The sequence below is a fragment of the Mytilus trossulus genome, unplaced genomic scaffold (assembly GCF_036588685.1).
Source record: "Mytilus trossulus isolate FHL-02 unplaced genomic scaffold, PNRI_Mtr1.1.1.hap1 h1tg000158l__unscaffolded, whole genome shotgun sequence".
Taxonomy (NCBI): Eukaryota; Metazoa; Mollusca; class Bivalvia; order Mytilida; family Mytilidae; genus Mytilus; species Mytilus trossulus.
In genome coordinates, this window is record NW_026963304.1 from 1,889,238 (window position 1) to 1,907,612 (window position 18,375).

At 33.1% G+C, this 18,375-nt stretch overlaps 1 protein-coding gene across 2 annotated transcripts; it reads right to left on the reverse strand.

The window, feature by feature from the left end:
• Positions 1-483: 483 nt before the first annotated feature.
• Positions 484-17,133, reverse strand: LOC134700499 (uncharacterized). Of its 2 annotated transcripts, XM_063561886.1 has the most exons (6): positions 16,985-17,133; positions 12,674-12,809; positions 10,814-10,996; positions 8,255-8,425; positions 6,087-6,506; positions 484-1,082 (listed from the first exon to the last, which is right to left on the reverse strand). In XM_063561886.1, exons 1-6 carry the CDS (start codon positions 17,117-17,119, stop codon positions 844-846), a joined length of 1,284 nt encoding a protein of 427 aa, XP_063417956.1. In that variant the 5' UTR covers positions 17,120-17,133; the 3' UTR covers positions 484-843. The 2 variants fall into 2 exon arrangements, with proteins under 2 accessions (XP_063417956.1, XP_063417957.1); XM_063561887.1 differs by lacking the exon at positions 8,255-8,425.
• Positions 17,134-18,375: the final 1,242 nt, after the last annotated feature.

An 18,375-nucleotide genomic window follows, 5' to 3' on the forward strand; every position in this document is an offset into this window, starting at 1 on the left:
AAAGGAACTCTTTCATAATAACTGCCATATTTCTGATTTCGTACAAGATATTTTAAGAAAATAGTTGCATCGAGCCTGCTTTTATTGCTAGCCAAACCTCCCATCTATATGGGTTATGCGCTAAGGTAATAACATTAAGTGACAGGATTACAGTACAAAGAAATGAAAGATCACTTACGACAGAGAAATACAAAAAAAATATTATATCATAGAACATAACAACAAATAAACCCCTGAATAAAAACAGACACCTTTCACACACATACATTTGTAACAACACACTATAAATATGAACTGTGTGTCATGCGAATGTATTAACACCACAAAAACTGACGTCACATGCCAATTTCTGAAATAGAATATAAAATTGAAATAAAGTTTGTTTTGTGTTATTTGTATATATTTCTTACAAACATATGAATACGAAATTACGTTAGTAAGAAAATAACCTAGGAATTAAGGATAAAAAGCACATTAACACAAAGTCATCATAAAACACGCCTAGAGCATTGAACCAAAAGAAGAAGACGTGGTGATGTTCTCCAATCTAAATGAACGCTATAAACAATGTTGCATTTGAATATTTATCGCTATTAATTAAACAGTAAAACATTAGAAACTCCACAGAAATATTCAAAACTGGAAAACTTTATACAACCTGACAAAGTCAAACATTAGACTATCTCAACCAATAGACGAATGGAACACAAATGATTGCTGACTCGATACAAACATTTTCTAATTAGATGAGTGGGTTAAGTCTGGTTTTATAATTTCTAAGACTCCCATTTGTATGATGCTTCTTTATAGTTTATTTAGTCAATACAGAAAAGTTTACGTTAGTTATTTAGGGATATGTCCACACTGGATAAACTTCAGAAGTCTAATTGATTGTATTGATTTAAAACCGAATTCCTCCAATGTCGTTTTATTAAACTCTTTTAATATCATCCCATCTACGAGTGCGCCTGCAAAGGAGTCCACATATTCATGTAGGTTTAGACGTTCCAAGATTTTTCCAATATCTTTAATACTCATTTCTGTTATTTGATTACTTTGATCCGCCGCTTGAGCGGTTTCCTCTGGAATTATAATAATAAGTTTTGTAATATAGATTTTGATATATTTCAATAGCTATAGTTCAAGACATTTAGAGATATACACAAAGACAAAACCCACAGAAGATCCAAAAGGAACAGTCAAACTCATGAGGCGAAGACTGAGCATCATTTAGACCACTAGTAACAAGTGTGACCTTAGATGTATAAGGATGTTCTGTTTCAAAATATCAAGCCTTTTAAAGACTGTCATAAATTGATAGTGCATAAATAAAAGAACTAAAAAGCAGAAAAATCAAGGGTTTGTGTGCTTGTTTTCGAGATATAAGCCATTGGAAATATTTTTCTCTAGATTAATCATGATCATATTATTTACATTGGCAGTTTTTATTTTTCAAAAGTAATAAAAAAATGAATAGATTTTATAAGATTTTCAAGTATGGCTTTAGAAACTATATGTAATAAGATAATGAAATTAAAAGTAGAGCTTAGTGGGACCAAACAAATCAAACGTCAATACATGGATAAAACCAGAGAATTCCGAATATCTGACAAATATTCAAATACAAGAGGAGCAAACGTCCTTAAGCAGGGTTAGAAGATTCTGATTGTAATGCGGCGATTGTCGTGCTGCTCATATCAATACATATTCGGTGATTAATCTCAGTTGGGGATAAAGCACAGTGGCTTGATGATGATCTTTCGTCTTGGTTTTGAATTTTTATAAGATACTTGGAATGCTCAGGTTTAATCCATAAAGAGCCATTAAAAATATTTCCCCACTTCCGTATACTTTTCTTTCATAATTTGATTACATATACATGAAATTTAAAAACCCGTATTTGAAAATGCATTAACATCCTTAAGCTTGTTATTTGTAAAATAAATCTGCAATTGTTAATGGATAAAAAGTCTAGAGTTAGTTATTTCCCGCCAAATGTTCCATGGCTTATATCTCGACTACAATCACACGTACAGAGCAGCAAAACGCCTAAGGAAAACTTGAGGTACTCAGATCATGATTTGTATAGTTTTGAATGGCAGAGTTGTCTTGAAAAAATCCCAAAAAACCAATGCGATTTATGTGATGAATACTCGCCATTAGTTGCACGATATGTGCCACTAAAGAAGCAGGGTTTCTCAAGCAGATTCATTTGGCACTTGAGATCACTTTCGATTATTGGTTAGGGGTTTGTGTCAAATAATGTCAGTTTACCGGTATTTTTAACATTGCATTATAAGCGGGAGTATTTTGCTAGCCATCTAGGTTCAACCCACAATTTATTTTTACAAATGTCATGTTACAAGTCAGGAATATGGCAGTTGTTACTACATAGACCGTGTCTATATAAAAAAAGAAGATGTGGTATGATTTCCAATGAGACAACTGTCCACAAGAGACCAAAGTGTATGTATGTTTTCGTTTGTTTATATCGCAGTTCAGTATTTAATGTCGTTAGTTTTGTTTCTTTTTATAGATGATGTGTTTCCCTCAGTTTTCGTTTGTTTATGCCGCAGTTCAGTAATCAAGTCGATGGTTTTGTTTCTTCTTATAGACGATGTATTTCCCTCAGTTTTCGTTTGTTTATGTCGCAGTTCAGTAATCCAGTCGTTGGTTTTGTTTCTTCTTAAAGACGATGTATTTCCCTCAGTTTTCGTTTGTTTATGTCGCAGTTCAGTGTTTAAGACGTTCGTTAAGTTTTTTTTCTTATAGATGATGTGTTTCCCTCAATTTTTGTTTGTTTATGTCGCAGTTTCGTATTTAAGTTGTTCGTTTTGTTTCTTTTTATTTGCTTCTCTAAGTTTTTGTTTGTGAACAGAAAGTGTTTCAGTTAAATAGATTTTTGAAAAAAAACGGAAAAATATTGTAATTACATAAGAGCTCTAATCAGAATGATATTGAAAGATTGGCAGTTGCTGCAAGTCATTGAATCATTTAACACTACAAATGTAAGTTCCACTGGTGTTATTGAAACGAATAGTTTGGATTAAGGGTATATATTTTTTCCAATATAAAAGCTTAGTAATATATTTAAGGTGAAAATGTTCCTGTGCTGAAACACTATTAATTATAAAAAAGGAAAAAATTAACAACAGTCCGACAACAAAGAACCCCAAACATACAACCTATACCAGTTAAAACTGCGCACTTGGAACCTCACAAAATACAACATATTATACCACTGAAAACCGTGCATCAGGAACCCGATACATATATTATCCCCGGCTTAGTAGGCTATTTCCAAGAATCTGAGTGGTTAACGTCTGTCGTTAAAAAACCAATAGCCCCTGAGTGTTGCTAACCCATATCTCCGGACGGTGCTTCCCATTTCATCGGGAAAATTCACGCTTGTTTTCCTATGTTCCATGCTTATTCCTTATGAAATATCGAATTCTGTAGATTATCCATGATGTCTGTATAATAAGATACCTAATCCACTAACGATTTTATCTTATTATGTCGATTAGTTGCACTCATTTTAGTAAATGAATCACCATTCTGCCACATTGTCAATGAATGGAACTACTGACCTTCCTATGCAAATGACCTACGTTGACGTCACGCCGTCTATGATGTAACGTTCACAATTTTGCGCGCCAAATTCGAACCATTTCACTTTAGATTAAAAAAGTCTTTTATTTGTCTACCTTTAATGTTCTACCACCTAGCTCCCCTAAAAATATGTCAAAATCCAAAATTTCAATAAAAAGTTATTTTAAAAATGAGAAAAACGTTACTTTCACGTTAAACTTGGTGGTTGAATTTCTATAAAAATCGCAAGATTTAGACTAAGATCGGGGATAAATTCGTTACCCACGGTTATATCTGTAGATTTTTAAACACACTTCAGTATCCTGTACACCCTTCGGCTGCGCCTCAGGGTATACTTGGATACTTCAGGGTGTACGAATATCCATTTCTACGGATATGAACGTATATAACTTATAATACATATATCACTGAAAACCAAGCATCAGGACGACCACAAACATCAAAATATCTAACTGAAAGCTAAGAATCAAGAATCCAACAAAACACTACATAAAACAGTGAAAACCGAGCATCAATAACATCACAAAATACTACATACCGGGTGTATCACTGAAACATGAGGATCAAGAACCCCACAACATACTACATACCGGGTATATCACTGAAACATGAGGATAAAGAACCCCACAACATACTACATACCGGGTATATCACTGAAAAATGAGGATCAAGAAACCCACAAAATACTACATACCGGGTATATCACTGAAAAATGAGGATCAAGAACCCCACACAATACTACATACCGGGTAAATCACTGACAAATGAGGATCAAAAACCCCACAAAATACTACATATCGGGTATATCACTGAAACATGAGGATCAAGAACCCCATAAAATACTACATATCGGGTATATCACTGAAACATGAGGATCAAGAACCCCACAACATACTACATATCGGGTATATCACTGAAAAATGAGGATCAAGAAACCCACAAAATACTACATACCGGGTATATCACTGAAAAATGAGGATCAAGAACCCCACAAAATACTACATACCGGGTAAATCACTGACAAATGAGGATCAAAAACCCCACAAAATACTACATATCGGGTATATCACTGAAACATGAGGATCAAGAACCCCACAAAATACTAGATACTCGGTATATCACTGAAACATGAGGATCAAGAACCCCACAACATACTACAAACCGGATATATCACTGAAAAATGAGGATCAAGAACCCCACAAAATACTACATACCGGGTATATCACTGACAAATGAAGATCAAGAACCCCAAAAAATACTACATATCGGGTATATCACTGACAAATGAGGATCAAGAACCCCACAAAATACTAGATACCGGGTATATCACTGAAACATGAGGATCAAGAACCCCACAACATACTACATACCGGGTATATCACTGAAAAATGAGGATCAAGAACCCCACAAAATACTACATACCGGGTATATCACTGAAAAATGAGGATCAAGAACCCCACAACATACTACATATCGGGTATATCACTGAAAAATGAGGATCAAGAACCCCACAAAATACTACATACCGGGTATATCACTGAAAAATGAGGATCAAGAACCCCACAACATACTACATATCGGGTATATCACTGAAAAACGAGGATCAAGAACCCCACAAAATACTACATACCGGGTAAATCACTGACAAATGAGGATCAAGAACCCCACAACATACTACATATCGGGTATATCACTGAAAAATGAGGATCAAGAACCCCACAAAATACTACATACCGGGTAAATCACTGACAAATGAGGATCAAGAACCCCACAAAATACTACATATCGGGTATATCACTGAAACATGAGGATCAAGAACCCCACAAAATACTAGATACTCGGTATATCACTGAAACATGAGGATCAAGAACCCCACAACATACTACAAACCGGATATATCACTGAAAAATGAGGATCAAGAACCCCACAAAATACTACATACCGGGTATATCACTGACAAATGAAGATCAAGAACCCCAAAAAATACTACATACCGGGTATATCACTGAAACATGAGGATCAAGAACCCCACAAAATACTAGATACCGAGTATATCACTGAAAAATGAGGATCAAGAACCCCACAAAATACTAGATACCGGGTATATCACTGACAAATGAGGATCAAGAACCCCACAAAATACTAGATACCGGGTATATCACTGAAACATGAGGATCAAGAACCCCACAACATACTACATACCGGGTATATCACTGAAACATGAGGATAAAGAACCCCACAAAATACTACATACCGGGTATATCACTGAAAAATGAGGATCAAGAACCCCACAAAATACTACATACCGGGTAAATCACTGACAAATGAGGATCAAGAACCCCACAAAATACTACATACCGGGTATATCACTGAAAAATGAGGATCAAGAACCCCACAAAATACTACATATAACAATGCAAACCGAGCATCAACACCCCCCCAAAATAATATTCTAGAATAGTGAGATAATATACCTGATTCTAAATGTGTTGTGTTCGAAGCATGACATTTCTTATCAAAACCAGCATCTGGACATATTTCAACCTTATGTCTGATTGGTTTGCGAGGTAATGGAGGAGGTACATTTTTTGTTGTTGACGAATCGCTATCCGGTAAATTTTCTGCATTTTGTAATGAACTTCCGGTTGCGTCTTTTTCATCTCCCATATTCAACATCTGTTTCCATTCCAAAGATTGAAATGATAGATATTCACAATTATTATCCGGAATGGTATGATAAATATGTTCCTGTGAATTGTTTAAAGGCTTTGGCTGTAAGCTATCGTATTCTTCTTTTTTTGTAGTCCCTTGTGAATTCAGGGGATTACAGTAAATATATTCATAGGTGTGTAAGGTGTGTGTTTCATCGTCTGTGTCCGGAAGTGCAATTATACCTACAAATATATATACACTTTGTAAAATAAATATCCATTGTATCGAAATAAAAAGCTTACTTATTTTATGCTTACTTACTTACATATGAAGTGATATCGAAACATTGAACTCGATTTGTTTGCGTTGTTGCTATCAATGATAGTTTGTATTGTGCACACTCCAATAAAACAATTGATGTTGTTACATGAAGGATATCAGATGAGTAGCAAAAACATGGGAAGAAATGTTATCTGACACACACATGACCGACAAAAAAGTCATATTTAAATTAAAAGAACAGACAAACAAAATGTTCTTGATTTGTATATCTTTATAGAATTTCTCTGATATGAAGATATTTTTTTTTACTTTTTAATATACTGAACTCCAAGGAAAATTCTCAATGGAAAGTTTACTTACAAATGGCAAAATCTTAAGCTCACACATATCACACGGATGGAAAACAACTGTCATATTTTTTACTTAACAGTATCTGTGATACATAACTTCCCAGGCACTTGTCTCATAAATGTTTTCCCCTATATATCTTAATATGAAACAAGGTTCTTAACTCGCATTTTAGAAAAATGTCAGACGGTGAAGAAATTCCGTTTTATGCCGATTTCTCGGCTGTCAACCCCATTTAAACTTGTTATGTCGTAAATCTAAATTGATTTATCTTCACAATGTGTATAACACACCTACTTTTGATGGAAATAAACGTCTCGCAGTAAAAGGTATCTTCGTTACTCTCTTTTTATATCTCGGTTTCCGATTGGTAAAATTTTATGGGAAAGTTTAAATGATTCTCGGAGTTATCTGATCTTATTTCATTCCATACGTAAAGTCAAGAGAGAGTCTGAATGACATTGACGCAATCGGAAAATTCATGTCTAATTTAGGAATCTCGTAACTTATTAGACATACCATAAATAACACTTGTTAGATTTCTTTCGCTATATCTTATAAAATTTTATTAACTGGATGATAAATTCGTTTCAGACAAAAAAAATATTTCTCAAACAATTTTTATTATAAATCATTTACTGTGAGACATTTCCAATTTTGCGTCGGTAGACGAAATAATCACGATTGACATACTTGTGTATGATGGCTTCAGATGATTCCGATAACAGAAGTAGTCATGTTATACACCATTATGAAGATAAATCAATTTTGATTACGACATTAAAAGTTTAAGTGGGTTTGACAGCCGAGAAATCGGCAAATAACGGAATTTCGTCACCGCCTGACATTTTTCTGCAAGTTTAGTACCTTGTTTTATATTAAGGAATAAAGGAAAAAACAATTCTGCGACAAGTGCCTGTGATGAAATGTATCCTTTATCATGTTTATCTCAAGTTTGATGTGATGTATGTGTTATAAAGATCGACAAAGTTGGAATTATTAAGCAGGAGAACGTCATTTATGTAAAGTAAAGTTTAAAATACACTACGTTTTTCTTTTCACACATCATAAGAAGTTCCTGCATGACAGAGGGACGAAAGATACCCGAGGGACAGTCAAACTAACCGATTAAAATAAACTGACAACGTCATGACTAAAAAAGATCAACCTCATATGAATAAAGCATCAAGACGCAAAAAAGGCAAAATATTGTTTTAATGGGAATGCTGATTGTTTGTTGCAAATTCGCATCCTTTTACCAGTAAAATGTTGAAAATCATCACACACGATGTATTGACTACTAATATAACTAATTGTTAATCTCTTAGCAACTTAAAATTAAATTTCTAATAATTGTCACCTTCGGAGAAATTAAAGTTGTCAAAGTTGATGTACGTTTGTACAACTTCTACCATATAGGTTTGTAACTTGTTCCATTGTTCTGTGTTCAATCCTTCGATCCCAATTACAACAGACAAACGTAGATCTTGTAAATACTCTGGTAAGACTAGGATACGGTTCAACAACTCAACTACAATTACAACAGACAAACGTAGATCTTGTAAATATTCTGGTAAGACTATGATACGGTTCAACAACTCAACTACAATTACAACAGACAAACGTAGATCTTGTAAATATTCTGGTAAGACTATGATACGGTTCAACAACTCAACTACAATTACAACAGACAAACGTAGATCTTGTAAATATTCTGGTAAGACTATGATACGGTTCAACAACTCAACTACAATTACAACAGACAAACGTAGATCTTGTAAATACTCTGGTAAGACTAGGATACGGTTCAACAACTCAACTACAATTACAACAGACAAACGTAGATCTTGTAAATACTCTGGTAAGACTAGGATACGGTTCAACAACTCAACTACAATTACTACAAACAAACGTAGATCTTGTAAATACTCTGGTAAGACTATGATACGGTTCAACAACTCAACTACAATTACAACAGACAAACGTAGATCTTGTAAATACTCTGGTAAGACTATGGTACGGTTCAACAACTCAACTACAATTACAACAGACAAACGTAGATCTTGTAAATACTCTGGTAAGACTAGGATACGGTTCAACAACTCAACTACAATTACAACAGACAAACGTAGATCTTGTAAATATTCTGGTAAGACTAGGATACGGTTCAACAACTCAACTACAATTACAACAGACAAACGTAGATCTTGTAAATACTCTGGTAAGACTAGGATACGGTTCAACAACTCAACTACAATTACAACAGACAAACGTAGATCTTGTAAATACTCTGGTAAGACTAGGATACGGTTCAACAACTCAACTACAATTACAACAGACAAACGTAGATCTTGTAAATACTCTGGTAAGACTAGGATACGGTTTAACAACTCAACTACAATTACAACAGACAAACGTAGATCTTGTAAATACTCTGGTAAGACTATGATACGGTTCAACAACTCAACTACAATTACAACAGACAAACGTAGATCTTGTAAATATTCTGGTAAGACTAGGATACGGTTCAACAACTCAACTACAATTACAACAGACAAACGTAGATCTTGTAAATACTCTGGTAAGACTAGGATACGGTTCAACAACTCAACTACAATTACAACAGACAAACGTAGATCTTGTAAATACTCTGGTAAGACTAGGATACGGTTCAACAACTCAACTACAATTACAACAGACAAACGTAGATCTTGTAAATACTCTGGTAAGACTAGGATACGGTTTAACAACTCAACTACAATTACAACAGACAAACGTAGATCTTGTAAATACTCTGGTAAGACTATGATACGGTTCAACAACTCAACTACAATTACAACAGACAAACGTAGATCTTGTAAATATTCAGGTAAGACTATGATACGGTTCAACAACTCAACTACAATTACAACAGACAAACGTAGATCTTGTAAATACTCAGGTAAGACTATGATACGGTTCAACAACTCAACTACAATTACAACAGACAAACGTAGATCTTGTAAATATTCTGGTAAGACTATGATACGGTTCAACAACTCAACTATAATGCATGACATGGAGAATTTAAAAACAAATAATAAAGTTGCATTAAAGATATTTTATGTTATCTCTAGGTATGATCTGCTTACCCTTCCGGAGCACCTAGTTAAAGGTAAGATTTATGTTGCTTAGACTTTAGTTGTCTATGTCCTGATTTGTGTACTAGTGGTTGCTTGTTTGTTTTATCCTTTTTGAGCCATGGCTCCTCGTTTTCCCCCGTCTTCCGTTGGGTTCAAATAACATATAACGATTTTCTTCTTAAAAAATAAAGTGGCTTGTATGAATGGTAAAATACTAAAGTATCTTCGCGCTTAACTCTTATCTTTAAGTAACATTGTCATCAGAGTTTCAAAAACAAAAATCTAAAAAAAAAATCATTATCACGTGACATTTAAATACCATACAGTATTTTTAACAGAAATAACCTCCTCTTACTGGATTCCCCAGAAGAAATCGTAGAGATACATGTCGTTCTGTTTAATATCGTATTGACTTGCCTCCGCTTACAGGATTTCCTATGAAAAATCGTAGTTTTACATGTCTCTCTGTTAAAATTTGTTGTGACATACATCCGCTAAAAGGATTGCCCATGAGAAATCGTAGCTCTACATGTCTTTCTATATATGATAAATTGTTATGACATACCTCCGCTAAAAGGATTGCCCAGGAGAAATCGTAGCTCTACATGTCTTTCTATATATGATAAATTGTTTGTTATGACATACATCCGCTAAAAGGATTGCCCAGGAGAAATCGTAGCTCTATACATCTTTCTATATATGATAAGTTGTTATGACATACCTCCGCTAAAAGGATTGCCCAGGAGAAATCGTAGCTCTACATGTCTTTCTATATATGATAAGTTGTTATTACATACCTCCGCTAACAGGATTGCCCAGGAGAAATCGTAGCTCTACTTGTCTCTCGAGCAGAAGTTGTATTGACTTTTGATGAAAACAAGAAGCGTCATTATATTTGCCCAGCGGATCATCGTTAGATATAAAACCTTCGTATGGTAGTAGTCCTTTCCTTGTTATTTTTGCAAGTGACTTCCGTCTCCCTTTTAAATGATTGTTGCCAGATTTTCATTATATAATTATATCTATTGCAAAATGAGATTGATGCTTAAGAAAAATAAGCTAACACCTATTTGTTTATTAAATTCATTTGTTAGTAATCAAAGTTTGTATATTTTTTGAATTTTTAAAGATTCTAGTGCCTGAATTATGGTCCTTTGTTTACTAGGTCCAATTAAACTCGTGTATTGTAGTTTCTTGTTTGTTGTTGATTGTATATGGATTTATTAATGACCCCCATGCCCCTATTTTAAAAATGCATTGATGACCATACCCATTTGTTATTCGCCATGCACTGGTGGATTAGTAAATGACTAACTATAACATATATAAGACATCATCAAATTATTAAATCATCGATAGATACAATGTGTATAGTCTCTAATCTTCAGGTTTAATATTATGTGAAAGTTTGCAATTACACAGAATTTTCTAATTAAAAGACGACATTAAATTTCCTATGGTCAAATCGATTAAGAATAGACATATCAATGGAACAATTAAATATGAGGGAATTGCATGAACTCCAAATTGCTTAAGACCAAGTGTTTCAATAAGGTAGTCTGTAACTGTTTAAAACCACTGAAATTAGGTAATACACAGTATTAAATTCTGCGGCAAGGTACTAGAGATGTATCTTATAGCCCGTCAGGATCACCTGAGATTACACAGGGTAAAAACAAATGTATGCCGTGAGTTTCTTTGAAGTTTGGTTATTTCTCTTTATGTGAATGTTTGTGAGAGACATTTACTTTTTTCTAAACCGACGTTAAGTTCTACTCATTAAAAGTATGCTTATAAAATCAAAGATTTTTCGGAATTAAGACGTATATTTTACGAGTTAAATAGTTGTATATCATGTTATCACGTGCGTTTTATGGACGATAACACGATATATGCTCAATTGGTGTAAATGCATATTTCGTTTCTGGTATCTATTGGCAGTTTTAAGTATTTCCCTCTTTTTGTAATTACTTTGGAGTTTGGTATCTAATTTAATATTTTTTGTTTTAAATCTTGTCGTAAAAATCTGCACAAGAATATTAGTATCTTTGATAACTAATTATGTTTATCAAATTGAGGAAATGGTGGAACTTTGTATTAAAAGAGGGACGAAGATACCAAAGGGACAGTCAAACTCATAAATCTAAAACAAACTGACAACGCCATGGCTAAAAATGAAAAAGACAAACAGAAAAACAATAGTACACATGACACAACATAGAAAACTAAAGAATAAACAACAATAATAAAGAAACAAGTAAATTATAATCCTGCTACATTTAATAACTATTTACACCACTAGGTCGATGCCACTTCTGATGGACATTTCGTCCGCGAGGGTATCACCAGCCCTGTAGTCAGTATTTTGGTGTACACATGAATATCAATTGTATGGTAATTTTTACAAATTTTATGTTTCAAAACTTCGGTTAATAAAAAAAATTAAGGATTTTCTTATCTCAGGAATAGATTGCGTTAACCGTATTTGGCACAACTTTTGGGAATATTGGGTCCTCAGAGCTCTTCTACTTTGTTCCTGTTTGGCTTTATAACTAATTTAATCAGAGCGTCACTAGTGAGTCTTATGTAGACGAAACTCGCGTCTGACGTATCAAATAAGAATCCTGGTACATTTGATAATTATGTGTAAAAGTTACCTTTACTTGTTTTAATCCAAATGTCTCTGTTTGCTGATAACGGTAAACTTAAAGCTTTTGTGGTACGGGTGCAGTCATCGTTTGCAATTATTCCAATAACTCGTGGAACTGCCTTCACGGAATGTATCCGTATTACCTTAAACAAAAAGATATGTTCATTCTTATTTGTAGTGAGTTCGTTTGTGATCAATTTGCCACGTTTAATGTATACCGTCTCAAGTCAGGACCCTGCATTAGGTCGTTGTTTTTAGTTGCCGTCTGTTGGTTTTGTTTTATGGTTCGTACGACACAGGCCTTTGTTATTTTATTTTAAATGATTGTTCTCGTATGGTATTTTTTAATTGTATAAGGTAGATTCAATGCATACAATCTTGGATTGTAAAAAGAAATACACACTCGGTCTAGTTCTTTGCTACAATATAATTCTAAAAGATACGTTCATTCATCAATGATTATCATGGACATATACACAAGCAGCAAGCATTTAAAACATCACTGACATATAACATTTTATTTATTTACAGCAGACACGAGGTTTGTCTACAAAAGAATTACAAGTGAAGCTCGAATAATAAATACAAAAAGAAAGATAAAGTACGACTTATGTACACGAGACGGTTGTTTTTTCTACAAAAAAGACTCATTAGTGACACTGGAAACAAAAAAAAAGTGCGGAATAAAGTACGAAGTAGAAGAACATAATCCAGTCTTACGAAGGTTAATTTTTTGCACTGTGGAAGTTATCAAAGGTACCAGGATTATAACTAAGTACGCCAGACGCGCGTTTCGTCTACATAAGACTCATCAATCGGCTCATATCAAAATAATTATAAAGCCATACAAGTACAAAGTTGAAGAGCATTGAGTATCAAAAATTCCCAAATGTTGTTCCAAATACGAATAAATACCATTCCGTAAAGCAATACTAGTTACGACTACAGTATGTGTCAAATTGACTTAGGTCAGATGTAAAATAGAAAACTATTTATCAATCAGTTATAGGCGTTGTTCCCCCGTTTTCACTGTATAACGAAATGGAAAATATATTTTGTTAATTTTAATGTACATTCCATCAGCATGAGCTGCAACTAAAAGTGTTGTAGTAAATTCCACAGATTTTGACTTTCGAAATGAAAAAGAATATGATTACAAGTTGTATATATGGTCAAAAATGTATGTAGGCTTTTTTAATTTGCGTTTTGTCAGACTAGGAATCTGACTATATCCATTTGGTGCCATTAAACATTTTACCATCTAACCTCTTCTTAATGTTTCCTAATTTCATAACATTTATTATAAAAGTCAGTCTTTTTAAATTCATATCAACCCTTGTGCATGTCAAATTTATAAAAAAACAAATCAAAGGGAATCATGTTTCGAAAAATGTTTAATGGATATAGCTGAAAAAAAGTACACAAACGTTTATTAGTTCCTGCTTTTGTAGTTCCATTATTTATAAACAATAAGCAATTGTCTTTTAAAATCTTGATATAAAAACAAACAAACAAAAAAAGCATGCAACAGACAAAATACTATATGACTTTGTCGAAGTTAGTTTAATGCAAGTTGGAGACATAGCGATATTATTTTGGCGTGAGAGGGAAATAATTGGCAAAGTATTCACAATGAATGAATCAATTTCACATGGAAATAATGAATAAAACTATAAAAAAAATGTTGTTAGTTCTATAGTTATGAATATCTAAAAGAGGAAATTGTAATAGAACATTGGACACGGATATCCGTATACATCGACAATGAGTGTAAAGGAACAATAATATAATGTTATATAACTTTGAATTGCAAATCTATAAAACGAAATTATTTCAATTTTAAAATTTCAGTTTTTGTACAAACTGTTTGCATGAATGTTTATATCGTTGTTATTTTCTACCGTACCAATATGGTACGAGTTCACAAATGCAAACTTAACATGCCATTTAATGTGCCTGAAACCGTCATGATTTATTGTGTAATGTCAATTAGTATCTCGTTGACAAGAATAATTTCTGTGAGAACTATTGTTTCTAAATATTGAGTAGAATATTTTTACAGAATATTGTTAAGTAAACAATTGATTTGAAGAGACATGTGACTATTCTTGTCAGCTATAGCTGTGTCGTGTTATTTACAATGCTATCAGTATAACTGCAATGAGCAAATGTCCATGCGTTGAACATTTGATTGATAGAGTGTCATTGTGTTGACAAACCTGACTTAGAGGCTCTAAGGTCGTGAGTCGTTCATCTTGGTATATGTGTATGGTCAACAAAGGACATTCTCCAACATTGTAGGCAATATTAAATCCTTGAAAAACTCTCCGTTCTATTGATTTTGTATTGCTGATCATTTTATCTGTTCAGTTTCTCACTATCTTATTTAGTGTTTGCTCAATACACAAAAGAGGGTGAAACTTAATCCTTATTTAAGGGGCTGGACAAGCAATCCTATGAAAGAGTGTCAACCTACTACCTATATTGGTGGAATGTTGCTCATTGGTAGATCTTACTATGTTGATAATTGTTTTGTGATTTTAAGTGTCTATTTGTTTATTATAATTTTTATGATGTAAAACCAACCACCAAAAAAAGATAAGAGTCGTCCTTATAGGACTATGATTGCAAGGAGACGTCAGACGATTTCCTCTATATTGTCTAAATTGTGGATCTTGTCTTGCTGAATTTTTTTCTTTTTTATATTTCTTTCTATCTATTAATATTTTAAAGACATCTATCTATTATAATTTTAAAACAAAAACTAAAACAATGGTAAACATCATCATCAAACGGCAATAAATAGTTATCACAGTTACCAGGATTATAATTTAGTACGCCAGACGCGCGTCTCGTCTAAATAAGACTACAATAACACTTATAAGGAGTTGGCTGACGATTTCGACATTGAAACTTATTTGCAGAACGTGTCTTGCTGATCTTTTTTTGTCATGTATTGTTTCTCTGTCTATTAAAGTTTTTAATATAATAGGGAAAAAATTGAAATAAAAAAGGATAAATTTGTCATTTAAGGGCAATAACACCCATATGGAGTCATCTGACAATTTGACGTATACGGACAATAGGTAGAGCTCAACATTTTGAAACCTTTTTCCCCGTCAGATTGTCTCTATTCATACTGGTTTTCTAAAAAGGAGACACAGCATTATAACCGTATATTCTATTTTTAGCCATTGCGACTACATTAGATGGGAAGTGGGTCATTGGACACATTTTTCAACTACATACCCCAATACTGATTGTGGTCAAGTTTAGTTAAATTTGGCATAGTAGTTCCAGAAGAGAAGATTTTTGTAAAGGTTAACGGATGACCTTGGACGACGGACGAAAACGGTTGAAGGACGCCAAGTAATGAGAAAAGTCACTCGGTGCATTGGGCCAGGTGAGCTAAAAAGGATTTATAATTAATTATGTCTCAATTTGTTTGCTAAACAAATTAAAAAAAATAAAAATGTCCAGTAAATAATTTGCGAAGTTGAAATAGTTGTAGCAAACCTTTGTGTCGTATGTGGTATTTTATGAGTATGTTGGCAACACTATCATCCACATGAATGAATATCATATTTGTATATTTAATTTATTTCCTAAAAATCAAATATATCATCTTAAGAGAAAGAAGTTGGATATGCCCTTTTATCAATTAATTTTCTTCCTAAAAATTGACACAATTTCATTAATCAAAGATTTCTACCGATCACTAGTAACGCGAACAAACGGATCAGATATTACGTTTTCAAACTTGTTTGCCTTGGGGAAAAAAAATATTCAGATTTAACTTAAACTAACTTTACTTTAAATTTAAACGACAACTGAAAACATGTTAAATAAAAAGGTTTAGAACACTATAAGCTTTATTTTGATTGTTGATATGTATTTAACACCCACTTCAACCCCCCTTTTTTTTGCTATAAAGTTACCATGAATGTCCACACCCCATTACAGATTATCATTGCTTATTCAGTCAATATTATTTTTAAAAGAAAAGAAAACTCTGGATTAAATATTTTCAATTTAAAAAAAAATAAAATTATGAATGTATAACTAAAGTATTTTCGTAGATTTTTTTATGGTTTGATACGGCATAAAAGTTAAACCTTACAGAAGCATTTTTCAAATTTAAGGTAAGTACACAATTGTTCAGAATATTGGTTTATATGGGTTTATTGAAATCATTTAGTAAACAACTCAAAAAGTATACATAAGCTTTTACTGACGCACCGTGTTGTATAAAATCTGTATTTAAAACTCCTCAAATAGAATGATATATTCCTGATATGTCAAACGTTATAATATTTACCTGTCCGGTAGCAAATGTGTCCAAATCACTGTTTCCATGGTAACCTTGAGTAACGACCGCTAGGAGGGGAAACTTTGTATGATATTTGGAAATGAAATCTTTCACAGAATATTCTGTCCTGTAACTTCTGTACATATTTGTCACGTGATATATTCAGGAAGTAACTATTTTGTTAAATATTATGCGTCACATAAATCAATAATGTATATTATATATACTTCGTTTCATAAATTTTGTTATTATGATGTGGTTTAAATGTTTGTTTATATATACATGATAAACGACAGGTGGAAGTTATCTTTTTATTAACATCAGTATACCACTGTGTCTAAACCACACCGGTAAAAAATGTTTGGAGTCGATGGAATCTAATATCTGGCGCGGTGACGGAACATTATTAGACAGAGAAAAGGTTGTTTCTGTTTACATATTTGTTATCTTTATGATATCGAAGAAAGTGTACACATATATAACTATTTTCTATTGTGAGGTGTAATATTTTCTGTAACCGTTCTATGTTAACGGAGAAATAAGTAAAAATGCATGTTAAAATGACGAATTGATTGAAACTTGCCTCGAATTTGTTTGATATCTCGTTAAATTGTTCACATTTTACGGGAAGAAAGGTAAAAAAAGAAAGATATATACACGGGGATTACAGCCACTTTGAGCACCTAAATTCTTGTATGTCTGTGTATGATATACTCCTGCTGACTTTATATACGTATATAATCATGTGGTAATATAAGCCCGTCTTAGCTGTAATGTATTACAGTATGCTGGAGTTAATTCACGAAAACTTCCTGTTATATTTAAAGTTGACAGTTTCCCTAAAAACCTACATGGAACATTGAGATTAAAGGGAAACAAACATAAAGATTTGTGGTATGATTGGCAGGAATCAATAGGCACATTACGATTCCACCTCAAAAGATTACCAAACCTTTAAACAGACTTATTAAAAAGAGATATAGGTACAAGACTGTTGTCAGATCATTGAGGATGGCATTTGTTGGTCATTATATTGATTCCCTCACGGGGTCTTTGCATCGGAAATAAACACATGTCTAAAACCAGTTGTTGGCAATTTAATGGCTATGTTCTTCTCGTATAATTTATGATGTAGCGAATTTTCTAAACGATATCGGATTAAAGGTATGTAGTCGAATCTTACTAGGAAATTTTTAAAACATAAAGAAATCAAAAGGGATGGAAATAATTAACAGTATCAAAATGTTCTGGCTTAAATTAAATTAATAATTTGGTAAGTTGATGCAATAAAATTGAGTATGGAATTGGGAATGTGTCAAAGAGAAAACAATCCGACCATAGAACAGACAACAGCTGAAGGTCATCAATAGGTCTTCAATGCACCTTGAGGCGTCCTTTAT

What these genes read in the sequence shown, in the direction of transcription:
- LOC134700499 (XM_063561886.1), bottom strand. Translation starts at nt 17,119, where the DNA reads ATGTACAGAAGTTACAGGACAGAATATTCTGTGAAAGATTTCATTTCC. An exon ending in TTGGATTAAAACAAGTAAAG is followed by an intron (nt 10,997 to 12,673) that starts GTAACTTTTACA and finishes ATCATTTAAAAG; the next exon opens with GGAGACGGAAGTCACTTGCA. An exon ending in CAACTTTAATTTCTCCGAAG is followed by an intron (nt 6,507 to 8,254) that starts GTGACAATTATT and finishes ATATATTTGTAG; the next exon opens with GTATAATTGCACTTCCGGAC.